Here is a 13,885-nt window from a genome sequence, read left to right as displayed (position 1 = left end):
GTGCTACCGTGACGCAGTGGTTGCTGCAGAAACGCTCCGCTCTGCCCTCCTCCCCTCCCCTGTCCTGTGCGGTTCTCAGTGGAGCTGCCGGGGGGTGCCTGTCACCTTCAACGCGAGCCGGAGCGGGCGGGAGACGCGGCAGCGGGGCCGCCATGGTGCTAATCAAGGAGTAGTGAGTGTGGGCCCGGGCCGCGCCGCGCAGCCGGGCGTCCCTAGGTGGGAGGGCGGGAAGCCTGGGCACCCGCCCGGCCGGGTCGGGGGCCCGTGCCCGAGGATGTGGGAGGGAGCCTGAGAGTCCGCGGGGCCGCGGTCAGCTCTCCTGTTCCCCTACTTTGGGGAGCCTGGGTGTCCGCGGGGCCGGGGTCAACCCCCGCCACCCCGTGAGGAGCGGGGCCCTGAGGGCACGTGTGTCCGAGAGGAAATGCCCGTCGGTGTCGCTCACCGCTTGGCTGCGCTCACGACACTGGTGGGAAGGCTTCAGGGAGCTCCGGTGATGTAATTCCCAAGGCGAGCCTGACCCGGCAGACATGGCCGTGTGTGGGAACCTGGGGACAGTTCACTGTAACTGCACGAGCGCCGCAGCTCTTGAGGCGAGGGGTAAGGTGAAGGTCACGCTAAACAGCTGCAGATTTTGTTTCCCTCCTGTAGGGAGGCTTGAGTCTGTGACGCTCTAGGTGCGTTGTGGCACTGGGGGTAGCTTAAATTCACGAGACTGTTAAACACAATAGGCACGTTCTCCAACTGTGTGCAAACAGCAGAATGAGCTATCCGGCCCTAGCATGTTGAGAAAGTTCCCCCCTGTCCCTGTAATGACTCTGATTTGACCACCTCTCTCACCCAGTGAGTGCCTACCTTTTCAATACTACTTGAATTAACTATGAAAACTTGTGAAGAGTCTCCCCACCACCCTTAGTCTTGAATATGTTTGTCCTGCCTGTGCAGCTTTCCCCTGAAGAGGGGTTATCCTCTCTGCATCATCTTTAGCTTTTTTTGAATTAGATGCAGTTGAATTTTCCTAAACTAAATCAATATTTCCCATAAATGACTGCCCTTGCTTTTGGGTAGCTCTGTTAAAATGCTATCAGTGAATTCTGCTTTGTCTAGGACTCAAAGGAAGACTTGTGTTCAGGCAGGTATACCATCTTGTCCAATATCCTGCCTTTGACCATAGTACTACCAGATGCTTCAGAGAAAGCATAAGCAAAAGAATCAATTTATTGGAGTCTCACAGAATAATACACTTTAAAAGACTGATTCTCTTTTACCCATTATCAAGTACTGGTTTGTACCTGAAGTATAAGGATTTATAAGTCTTTTCTTTTTTCATTTTATGTGTGGATATTCTCATTAGCTCATATCCTCAGAATTCAGTGGAAGTTAGGTGCTGAAAAATCTTTGAGGATATAGGCCATTATCCTGCTAAGGACTTGGCTTCTGTTTTGTGGCAGAGAGTTCAGCAGACTCCTTATACCTTATTGTCTTTTTTTTTTTTTTTTTTTTTAAATCCTGCTTTTCAGTTTAATGACACTTCTGTTTGTATCATTAGAGAGGGAAAATGGAGCACCTAGTTCTCCTTCTTCAGACCATTCATTGTTTTGTATACCTGAGTCGTACCTATTCTTATTTGTCTGCTCTGTAAATCACAGTCAGTCTTTGCAATCTTTCATCATGTGGAACTTTGCCAGGCTTCTCTAGCTTTTGTTGCCCACCTGTTTTACATTACTTCCTTTCTGAGATAGGGTGACTGGGACCAAAGAGAGCATTTCCCCCTGTCCTTCCTCATACATCTGATATTTTATGCATTCTTTTTGACTGCTACTATATGTCAAACATAGGCCTTTGAGCTATCAACTGTAATATACGCATCTGTTCTCTGGATAGTTACAACTAATTTAAAAGCTAGAAATGTGACTGACTTGTTAATGTTGTTCCTTTTAATACACATTACTTTTTTTCATTTACAACACTAAATTCAGTCACTTTACTGATCATTCAGTTATACCTAAATTCTTATGATAGTCTTGCAGTTGTTTTTGGTCTTGACTAAGTCTAATTTGTGTCACTGCAAGATTTTGCCTCCTCCCCCCCCAGTCTCTGGACAATAAAAATGTCTTGTTGAATGTAGTGGTACTCTGGGGTCAGCTCTTTGCAATGTTTAAAACTGACCAATTAACTCTTTCTTCTTTATTACAACAGTGCTTTACCTGGTGCCTCATGCTCATTTCTTTATTAGCTCTCAGGAGGGGACTTTATAAAAGTGGTTTTTTTTGTTTTTTTTTTTTGGGGGTGGGGGGAAGGCCAGATAGTAAGATCTTATTAAGGTACTATTTTGTTAATGTGCTCACAGAATTTTAGTTGGGTTTCAAAGATGAGTTTTCCTCTTATAGAATATGCACTGGCCAATCCCTTTTTATGTTCATCTACCTATTTCTTAATTCTGCTTAATTATTTCAGATAGTTCTCCTGTTACTGAAGTAAAGCCCATCTATCTAATGTTCCTACCTTACCCCTAGCAGGTATTTTAAAGATGAGTATAGAATATGCTTCCTTCCATTAGTGTTCCCTGTTAGATGCACACTTATGCAGCCACTTAGGAGAGATTCATGTGCCAACCAGCTGATTAGCAGAGTGCCCACAGTTTTTATTTGTTTTTGTTTTGTTTTTATTGGTGGTGCACATTCACACAGGCCTCAGTGTACATAAAGTTATTCCACACATGGATGGTAAACATTAAAGGGAGTATTGCCCTCTATCCTTCTGATATAATAGGTGATTTTAATGAGGTTACACTGCTAATAAAAACATTGTCATTTAATTCTTAATGTTTTTATGAATTCTTGGGTATATGCTATCTGGGTCTGGTGCCTTGTGCCTTAACCTGTTGGTATGTTCAGTAGTTCTTTTTCTTCGACAGCAACTCTTGATTACCTAAAGGCCATGTCTACATTAGTGCAAATCATTTGAAATGGCCATGCAAATGGCCATTTTGAAGATTACTAATGAGGCGCTGAAAGGCATATTCAGCACCTCATTACCATTGCGTGGGGTGTGGCTCTTCAAAATTGCTGCTTTTTGTTGCTGCGCAGATCGTCCAGACGGGTCCTTTTCGAAAGGACCCCAGGAACTTCGAAATCCCCTTATTCCTGATAGGAATAAGGGGATATCAAAGTTCCTGGGATCCTTTTGAAAAGGACCCCTGTCTGGACGAGCCACGCGACAGCGAGAAGCAGCAATTTTGAAGAGCCACGGCCCGTGGCATGCTAATAAGGCACTGAATATGCCTTTCAGCACCTCATTAGTAATCTTCAAAATGGCCATTTGCATGGCCATTTCAAAGTTTTGTGCTAGTGTAGACATAGCCAAAAAGAGCAGGCTGAAGCAGATAGTTTACTGGTATCCTTTGTGATGAGAAGTAATGCCAAGAAATCACTTTACTACTTTACAAATGTCCTCTTCTCATTAATTGTTGCTTTTCTACCTGATAAGGCAGCAAATTTACAAATGCTCGGAAGATTTCTGCTATAGGTACAAAAACTTTCTTGTTTTGGCTAGTAGCTCTTCAAATTTCCTCTTTACTTTTGCCTGCCTTAAGCTGGATCTACACTTGCCCCCAACTTCGAAGGGTACATGTTAATGAGGGTGATGAGAGATTACTAATAAAGTTCTGTAGTGAATATGCAGCACTTCATTAGGCTAATTCTCCCCTGTGGCAATTTCAAAGCATCAAACTTTGAAGTGCTGGCATGCATGTAGTTAATATTCTTGATGTGCAGGCTGGTGGTATTATTACGAATTTTGATTTTTATACATAATGGTTTTTTGCTATATGAATCTTCTCAAATCAGATATGAGATTCTTTAGAATATTTTAGGTATCAAGCTTTTCGTCCACCACTGACCTCATTTGGCTTCCTGTATAGTTTATACACTGGTATTAGTGTCCCAGGTCATTCTTAATGGTGGTGGGGGTTTTTTGGTCACTTCGTATTTCAGTATATTCTTGTGTCAAGATCTTAGTTCATTATCTGACAATTCTAGTTAAATCTGTCTTTGTTTTGAAGATTTTTCATTGCAATGTATACACATATGTAGTTTCTCTCTCTCTCTGGCCAAATCCTATTGTTGTTTAACACCTGAATTTGGATCTCTATTACATTCTGGAAAATATCTCTGTGATCTCAGCCAGTCCATATTTCAGGTCAGCTGTGATTTTCTGTGTTGTCCTTTACTGAATGCAGAGTTTCATTTATATTAGTCATTACCGAAAACATCTTTCAATATGGAACAAAAAAAGACCACTCAGACTAGCAATATAGTGCATTGAGAGACGAAGAGGGTGGTTTGAATTTATACCATAACCCTTTTTGTTTAAGCCCCTAACACATAGGTGAAGGCACTTTTACTGATGCACGCTAATATTAATGGTCATCCTGGGAGGAGGAATTAGAACGAAAGTGGGTAGGCAAAGGAGGGAATTCCAGATGTCAGCAGTTCTGTGGAAATTGACCACAACAAGAAATCTCAGATCTTCTTCAAATTTCCCTTGATTATCAGTCTTTCTGCTTTTTGCTGATTATTCTTTGTGCTAGATGCCTGAAGTGTTATTCCCACCAACCTGAACACCATATGGGAGCTGGAAAATGTTGGATATTTATTAGTATACAGGGAACAAAAGAACTAATAAGAAGCAGAAAAGTGTAGTGTCTAGCACACTGGACTGGGACTCAGAAGACCTGGATTCTATTCTTAGCTATGCCATCTGGCTGGCAGGTGACCTTGGACAAGTTTCTAACTGGTGCCTGCCTCAGTTTCTCCATCTGTAAAATGGAGGTGAAGACTGACTGTTTTGTAAAGCTTCTAGAAATCTATTAGCTCTTATATAAGAGCTTAGTCTTCCTTTACTTGTTTAGTTATTGTTGTGATACTTGCTCATCACCCATGAACACAGGGACTATAGGGGGAAGGGAAATTGGGAAGCTGGCACTCTCAGGCCATGTCTACACTTACGGAAAACTTCGAAATGGCCATGCTATTGGCCAAATCGAAGAATACTAATGAGGCGCTGAAATGAGCATTCAGCACCTCATTAGCGTGCCACCAGCCGCGTCTTTTCAAAAGCCCCGCATTTCGCTCGTGCATGGCTTGTCTACACAGGGGGTCCATTTCGAAAGGACCCTGAAACATCAAAATCCCCTTATTCATAAGGGGATTTTGATGTTTGCATGGTCCTTTCGAAAAGGACCCCTGTGTAGATGAGCCATGCACGAGCAAAACGCAGGACTTGCAAAGTACCACGGCTGGTGGCACGCTAATGAGGCGCTGAAAGTTATTTCAGCGCCTCACTAGTATTCTTCGATTTGGCCATTAGCACGGCCATTTTGAAGTTTTTCTTGTGTAGAGAGAGCCTCAGTAAGGCTTGTCCTCTTACTACACTTTTATTACCATATTTCTCAGATCTTGCAACCCACTTAGAGTTGAGCCTGATCAGTTTTTCCCCTAAGGGACCTCCAAGAAAACCAGAGAGTAGAACAGAATGTGTTGTTTGATCATAATGGTCACTCTTTTAAGGAAGCATAGAAACCGTGTTCTAGCAATGGTACATGGTGTACTGTACTAGGTGTTTGCAGGATGATACATAAAACCATAGCCCTTGTTGCTTTATTAGCCTATGAAATGTCTTGCAAAGACAAGTGACTGCAACATGTTTAGACAGTTACATTCTGTCTCTAAATACCTCTCCTCACTGCAGTCAGCTGTAAGTAAGACCTTTACTTGTCAAACTATTGTCTAGTTGCTATATAGTGTTAATCAGCTGCTGGAATTCACTGGTGGGTGAAGTGATGTTTGTCAAATACTCTGTGAAGATCACTGTTCAGGTATTTCACTTATGCTTATGGATTTGGTCTTAGGCCATTTTGTGAGTTACCTCAGCAATGGAAGGCAACAAGCACTGGGAAGGAACCTAGTATTTCACACAGGTAAACCCAGGCTACCAGAGTGCTGTAGGCTGCAAGGACCAAGTGTTTCTATGTCTGCAGTGTGAATTGCTTGTATTCTATGTCAGTGTTTCTTAAACTTTTTTGAGACTGCGGAACACCTATGAAATTAAAAAAAAAAAAACCCTTATCTGAGGGGGGAAAAAACCCCAAACCAAACAGCAATATATACAGTAAAAACAAAATGAAGTAATTTAATCAGGTGGTATAGCAATGAAGAAGTAACTTTGTGTCTGGCTTTATTAACAGAAAATACATACTATTCAATGTATATCAGAAAGTTTCAGATGCTTTTGTGAGTTCATAGAACACCAGAGTTCTGCAGAATGTAGTTTCAGAAACAGTGCTCTAAGAGGTCCAAGTTATGAGGATTGCAGTTCATTTTTCTTTTTTTTTGTGTTTTCTTGCAGTCGTGTCATTCTGCCTGTGTCTGTGGAAGAGGTAAGTCTGTTTTTGTCACTTCCTCTTCAGGACTTTTTGCTTAAACAAAACAATGTTTAAGCTTATGATGGACCACTGACAAAAAGTCAGGAAGTACAAGAAAGAAATTCAGTCACCATCAGTATCATAATGACACAGTATGATACAATGTTTACTCAGGACTGGGAGTTGGATTTGTGTTCCCAGCTCTTCTGCTGACTCAGTTTGTCTTTAGATGAATCATTTAACTTATTTTAACTCAGTTTTCCTGTCTCTAAGTTGAGGCTACTGATACTGTCTTTTCTCCTGTGAGGTGCTTTCAGATCTATGAACAACTTCTACTAGAGAGAACAACAAGAAGTCTTGTGGCACCTTATAGACTAACAGATATTTTGGAGCATAAGCTTTCATGGGCAGCCCCGCTTCATCAGATGCATCAGATACATGACTTATGCATCTGATGCAGTGGGTCTTTGCCCACAAAAGCTTATGCTCCAAAATATCTGTTAGTCTATAAGGTGCCACAGGACTTCTTATTGTTCTTGAAGCTACAGACTAACACGGCTACCTCTCTGATACTTGTTCTACTAGAGAGTAGTCTCAGAGAGGTAACTGTGTTAGTCTGTATTGTCACAAAACAGAAAAAGCTGTCTTGTAACACCGTAAAGACTAACATTATTGTTTATTAGGTGATGAGCTTTTATGGGAAAGACAAGTGGGTCTTTCCCATGAAAGTTTATCACCTAATAAATAATATTGTTAGTCTTTAAGGTGCTACAGGACTGCTTTTTTTGTTCTTCTAGAGAAGTTAAAAATACCTCCATTAGCTAGATTGTTCCAAAGCAAAACCCTTCGTTTGTCTTATGTAGTCTTTTATTTTTTTTAAAGTGAAGAAATTTTAATCTCTTAAATTCCTCCTAATTGGGGTTTATCTACAATAGAAAATTGTTTTAAAATAGGGTAACGAACAATGTTAAACATTCATTGTAGGCAAGGACTGTTGGAAATGGTCAGGTTTGTTTGGTCAGTCCTGTTATGCACCATATGATTAATCATGACCAGTTGTAATGATTTTATGTAAATGTCTCAGTACAAGAAATGTTCTATTGTGTTAGTTCAGTTTCATTGAAAACACGCTCTACATCTTTGTAGACAGAGTGTAACACATTTCAGATTAAGGGCATATCGACAGCCGTATTTCCTGTGAGATGAGCGCTTTGGCAGCCACTCATAAGAGATTCAGGTGCCGCCCATCTGAGCAGCAGAGTACTCGCAGCTGGCAACATGTTTCTATTGGTGCTATGCATAGAAAATTTATTGTTCCCCTGTATGGAAAAAATAGAGAGAACGCTGGCCTACGTGGGAAAACATTTCCCATTAAGGCTGTGTAAATTTGGGTGTGAATTTAAATGGCGGGGGGTGGGTTTTACTGGTGTAACTCTCTGGGTGGACATTTTTATTTTGGAAAAACAATAGTAGGCTTGCCTGGGTTAGTTTATGTTGCTTTGGAAATGTTTAATTTAGCCCAAAAATGTTTGGTTAAGTTATTCTGAAATAATAGCATATTTCAGTTTAAATGCATACCTTTGTTTATACCAGTATGATTTTTCTCATGAAGACAATGCCATAGTTTCCATAGACTATGGCAAAGTCTCAGTTAACAAGTTCCATGGGTATATGGCTATTAAAGTAATTGAAGGAGTTTTATACATCCTCACTATGTTTCTTGTGAGGTTGCTGAAAGGCAACAACAGTTATAAGCAGTGTAGTATGTGTATTGACACTGCATTGACTTAACTGCATTGATTTAAGCACTATGCTTCTCAGAGGTGGAGTTAGCTGTTTGTAGTGAGTCAGGGCAGGCCTGCACTAGGGGCCAAAGTCAAACTAAGTTACACAACTGCAGCTCTGTGAATAGTGTAGTTGGCGTCGATGAATCTTAGTTGAACTTACTGTTGGGGGAGGGGTCGATGGGGGGGAGCTCTGCTGTTGACTTCCTTTACTCCTTGCACCCCCTTGGAGTGGCCAACTGGAGCACAAGAAGTCATTGATTTAGCAGGTCTAGTAAGGATGCACTAAATCAACCTCCTGGGGGAGAGATCTCTGGAGCGTGGATCTACTTGAGGTGTGGACAGGCCCTGAGTTACATCAGTTGGAACTGTTTTAGTGTACATGCTTAGAATTAAGTTGAAGTAAAGTGCCTAACTTTGTAGAGTAGACCAGACCCTAGACTACAGCTTGCTGAGGTTAAATGAGGTATTGAACAGTGTCTGTGTTGGTGTTAAGAAGGTTTTCAATCATATTGATCAAAATCAATTGATGATTTGGGGAAGAAGGGGCTTCTGGAAAGATGGTTTCCTTCTGGAAGATCCTTGCAGGCCACACGCCTCCACATGTACTTCGGAGTCCGGAAGAGCTTCTTTCAGACTCCAGACTGTGTGCCAATATGCTAATGAAGCATGGAAAATTTGCATCTGTGCCTTATTAGCATCTTCCGGTTAGCTCATTAGTGTGCTGCTTCCAGAAAAAGTGGCATGTAGAGACGCAGCCCTAGTGTGTTAGCTGCTACTGGAGGGTAATTGCCAATGCATGGGATAGGGCAGTAAAGCTGATGTGGTGTTTGAGGCACTGGAGCTAGGGTAGAGAGTGTTTTGTCTATATGGTTCTTATGTGATACGTTTTGTGTATTGAGTTCCTCTGGGCACATTATTAAGATCATGACATGAGCAGGGAGTTGAGAAAGCAGTGATCAGAGAGGCCAGAGGAATTGTGGCTTCTGAGGAAAGTAGAACAGCTGAATACCAAATAACTTGACCAGGAGACCACTAAGGTGAGAATGTGACAACCTACAAATACTGGAGACTTAGAATTGTGGTGAGGAATTTAAAACGATTCAGGGGCTATAAGTATGAATATATGGTGTGACAATTTACGCTGCCCATCAGGAAAAACTTTTGGATTGTGCAACTGTTGGGCCATGAGCCTGCTGAATGTTGGAAGAAGAAAATCTGGATTGTAGGAACAAATTTTCATTGTCAGGTAGCAGACAAGCTATCCTAGAATGTCTTTTGATGAATCCCTCCAGTTGGTGGCCCAAGTTGCCAACACCATCACTTCACACTTCTCTTTCCATCTAGCTGTTTGAGCTCTTTCTATTTGTAAGATTTGTAATATTGATTGCACGGACTTGTACATCTGCGTGTGGGTGTCTGCCCATCTGCTGCCTCGAAAGTGTTGTTATGGATTAAAGTGGTGTGCCTACAAGTTTTCAGCCACCTCCTTGTTCCTCTCACATGGGAAGGCACTTGCAAACACAAAGAATTCTTTTATTTCCATATTGAATGCTAAGCTACTTCTACGGAACAGCTTTTTTTTTCCTTCCAAAGAGGCTGGGTGTGTTTTGAATTCTGACCTCATCCATGGAATTCTGCTAATCCAGTGGACTCTGATCTCTGCGTGAGAGGTCTTATGGCATAGACTCTGCTGTGGGTTGGATGTGGAAATCGAGAGCTTTCAGGAGTCTCAGAATCGAGTTTGTGTATCGCGTCTAGTCTCCTCAGCAGTTCCAGGATTCATACTTTTAGAGCACAGTCCTTCTATTAACGTATCCCAGTCCATTCTATGTGATCTCCTTTTGTTTGACAAGTTTATCTGGAACCTTATCCCCATATGAATGGAATTAAAGGATCAGAAGTATCAGAAGATTAAAAGGTGAAGATGCCAGCCCAATGAGCTGATCCTCTTAGGGCTGAACTTCAACTTGTATACCTAGGGTGGAAGAATGAATGCAAGACTGTTACTAAAAGGGATTAGTTTGTACTTCCCCGAGACTTATCCCAGAAACACGCAGCAGAGTGGGCAAAACCATTCTGTCTGCTCCTCTTTCTGGTGCTGGCGTCATGAGTTTGATGTTTTCTCATGTCAGTACAATATATTCTTTGAAATCAACTCCTGTTTCATAACTCCACTAAGTTCTCTATTGGAGAGAATGTGTTCTGCTTTTATGGGTCAGCCACAGGAAACCACAAGGTGTGTGAAAAGTGAGACCATTTTGACGCGGGATCAGATGGAGTCTATTGGTGGCAGCGAAGGACCTGCCGAGAATTACTTGAGAAGAGTTGGGACAGGTTGTCACAACAATTTGTACATATGCAGCAATGTTCTGATTGAACTTTCCATTTTTCTTTGTAGAGAGAGATGATGTTTAAATTTTTTTTATTCTGGAAAACTTCTATGTAAATCTGTTCTAGAAACATCAATGATTCTACTCATGTGCTGCTGAAAGGGACTGGGAAGTAAGCCTGAACCTGGGCATATCTGATGTGGAGTGCTGTCTGACTTGACCCTGGGTGCTCATGTCCAGGTCCCCTTTCCTTATCCTTGGCCCAGCATCAGCTCCCACTTTGTGGGAACATATCTTTGCTGTTACTTTCTAAATTTTGTTCTTGTTCTGTTAACTTAATGGAAAAAAGCCTGCAGTGCATACAGGCCACAAGTATGTCAGATTCTTTTGCAACAGAACTTAGCGGGTATGGAAATACTTCTCTTCAAACAGCTGTTGCTGTTCCTGGAATTGAGAGTTCTGCACTTACGGCTGGTTTGATTTTGCAGGCTTTTTGATCAGTCTCCTGCTTATTTTGTGTGAGGATGTGCCATGGTGTCTACACTTTCTGCACTCACAGGAATGTTTTTTCCTCTGGACATAGTTAACTCACCTCTGTGAGGCATGGTCTGCAGTACACAGTACCATCAATCCAATGCACTTGTGCTATCTGCATAGCTGAAGTTGACATATTTGCTAAAGCATCTTGTATGTGGTAAGATTGGTTGGGGCTGCTCTCCTGTTGTTGTGGGCTACTCTTCTCATTTTGGTGGAGTACTGATGTCAACAGGGAGAGCACTCAGCTAATGATTTATTGCATTTAAGCACACATGAGGAATTGACTACCGGTGGCTCAATTGATGCAGCATTGATCCTGAGCATAATGTAGACATAACCTGAGAGGCAGTAGCTAAATCAATAAAAGAATCTTCAATCTGTGGGTCTTTGTCTGTAGCTGGTTGGTCACCCCTGCTTTAAATTATGTATACAGAATGTGACTAATGCCTGTTCCTTTTTCTTCCGTGTTTAACTTTTCCCTAACTTCCACATTGTGCTCTCTGTCTATATGAGAGAAGAGTGTATATTGGGCAGGGTAGTGCACTGCATTTATATTTCTTTATGCACATACCAGCCATGATGTCTTTTGGTCTGTCTAGCATTTTGCGTATTGCCTTGTGTCCCCTTTCTAATAGGCCCTTTACATTTATTGCCTTGGTCAACCACTCCCTCTGCTTCTGATTGCTTCACCTCTCTGAACTGTCCCTCTCCATTCACATCTTAAACATATTTCAGGTTAATACTCTAATTTGCTAATCCTCAGATGTCTCCACTGGTTCCCACATTCACCTCAGCATCAAGTTTGGAAAATTCTTAATTGATTTGCTTCACTTGATCATATTTCTCTTGACAAGTCTGATCATTCCCTTTTCTCCATTCCTGTACATAGTCATGCAACTATCCCTTCATGGCTCCTGCCACCCAAATCATCCTTTCTGTTATGATTGATCTCTTCTACCTCCTCTAGCCCTCTGAATTTCCTGTTGCTGTTTCTTTGTAAAGCATTTGGGAGATGCTTAGTGTTAAGGAGCCTGAACAGTGTAAAGTCGTGTTGCATTTAGTGGCCAGAACAGATGGAGAAATAAGGCTAACGCTGTCAAATGTTGAATCTTGGCAGGAGGCTAGAAAATTTAAGCCCAAATGTTATTGGGTATTTAAGGCTCTGTGTCCTACATGATAGTGTAATGCCAAAGGCCATAAGTAGAGTTTAGTGCAGAAAGCCTGCCTATGGAAGGTGCACTGAAGAACGGGACAGTGACATTTGAGCATATTCAACCATTTTAAACCCTCTTTAGCTAGGAGATGATGATGATGATGATGATATGTGTGGTAGGGAAGAGAACAATGGGAATATGGATCATGTTGCCACTTGAGAAGATGAAACTGGTTCAGTTATGACTTAAATGTGGCTTTTTGTAAAGCTCTTTAAAGTGAGTCTGGGAAAGGACTTCAGTGGGTTGGAGGAGGAGATGTGAGAGGGAGAGAGGAAACTTAAGCAGAGAAAGGGAGGTTGTGGAGGACCTGGAAGGTGAGAGCAGGGAGCTTGAATTGGGTTCAAGAGGCAAATTGGGATTCATTGACTGGATTTTAAGGGTGGTCTGAAAATGCCTAGGATGCGAGCAGGAGAGAACGCTTTTACAGCAAAAGTTTGGATACCTTGTGGCGGGGAGACCTTATCTCAGGAATACCAGACATAAACTGATAGTGAGGCCACTCACGGTTGGTCTACTTTAATTGGTAGACACGTAATGACAATTCCTTTGTAGGGTGCCTTGGGGTGCTTTGGGACAAAGTGCTGTATGTATTGGGACTAGTGGAGTGTGTGTGTGTGTGTGTGTTATGCATGTGATCTGAGTGGACACGTGGTTTTGTATATGGTGAACAGAAATGAGTGGGCTTTCCTACAGAGCCGTTGTCTGCCCGACACTTTCTAAATGGCAGCCAAATATCCCAGTCACCTCCCACTTCTGGCTTTCTGTGTGAATTTCTTCACCTATTGTGTATCTTTGAATTTCACACAGGTTAGAAGATAACATCACTGTAAGCTTTCAAGTGTACAAGAAAGAGCATGCAATCTCTTAAGTTCCTAGGAGAAGGCATGAGTGAAATGATAGTTAGAGGGAAATGGCTATGAACATGGCACCCATCCCCCAAAGGCGTATAATTTGGTTGATGTCAGATATATTTGGAGTGGGGCACAAATCTAATTATTTTTGTCTCCAGCTTCATGCAGTTTAATTATGTTGACACCATCTAAATTGTGACTGTTGCAATAATGTGTCTTAATTCCTTCAGTATCAAGTGGGACAACTGTATTCTGTGGCAGAAGCCAGTAAAAATGAAACTGGTGGAGGTGAAGGTGTGGAGGTTCTGATGAATGAACCCTACGAGAGAGATGGAGAACGTGGTCAGTACACACACAAGATCTACCACTTACAGAGGTACGTGGCATGGAGAAATGGCCTCTTTCCAGCTATGAGCGAGATTAAAGGGTAAGGGGGAATTGTATAAGTAGGATACAATTTGGGAAACTACTCTGTAGGTTAGAGATCATGCAAGTAGTCACAGATTCGCAGCAATGGGAAACAGTTGCCCTACCTGCACCTGCTAGGGTGGTTGTTGCAGGGAAAAGGAAAAACCCGGGAACTGTTTCCTGAACTGAAGCATTTACTAGTGTGACTAAAGCTTTCACCCACTATTACAAGAGACATTCCTGGGCCTTAGGCACATGAGTAACATGGGGCAGGGAGAAAAGAAAATTGGCAGTCATGTAGCATGAGTCAGGAGAAAGAAGGACTTGGTGCTGGAGC

At 42.0% G+C, this 13,885-nt stretch overlaps 1 protein-coding gene across 1 annotated transcript in view; it reads left to right on the top strand.

Annotated features, from left to right (window-relative positions):
- The first annotated feature begins 13 nt into the window (after window positions 1-13).
- The window catches only part of PITPNA (phosphatidylinositol transfer protein alpha), a 57,997-nt gene continuing 44,125 nt past the window's right edge, over window positions 14-13,885 (top strand). The window contains exons 1-3 of the mRNA XM_075013660.1: window positions 14-172; window positions 6,406-6,436; window positions 13,371-13,516. Of these exons, the coding sequence (XP_074869761.1) occupies window positions 153-172; window positions 6,406-6,436; window positions 13,371-13,516 (197 nt within the window). The 5' untranslated portion in view covers window positions 14-152. The remainder of the gene's footprint in view (window positions 173-6,405; window positions 6,437-13,370; window positions 13,517-13,885) is intronic.

The sequence above is a fragment of the Carettochelys insculpta genome, chromosome 19, assembly GCF_033958435.1.
Source record: "Carettochelys insculpta isolate YL-2023 chromosome 19, ASM3395843v1, whole genome shotgun sequence".
Lineage (NCBI taxonomy): Eukaryota > Metazoa > Chordata > Testudines > Carettochelyidae > Carettochelys > Carettochelys insculpta.
This window is presented reverse-complemented; position numbering and strand designations above follow the sequence as displayed.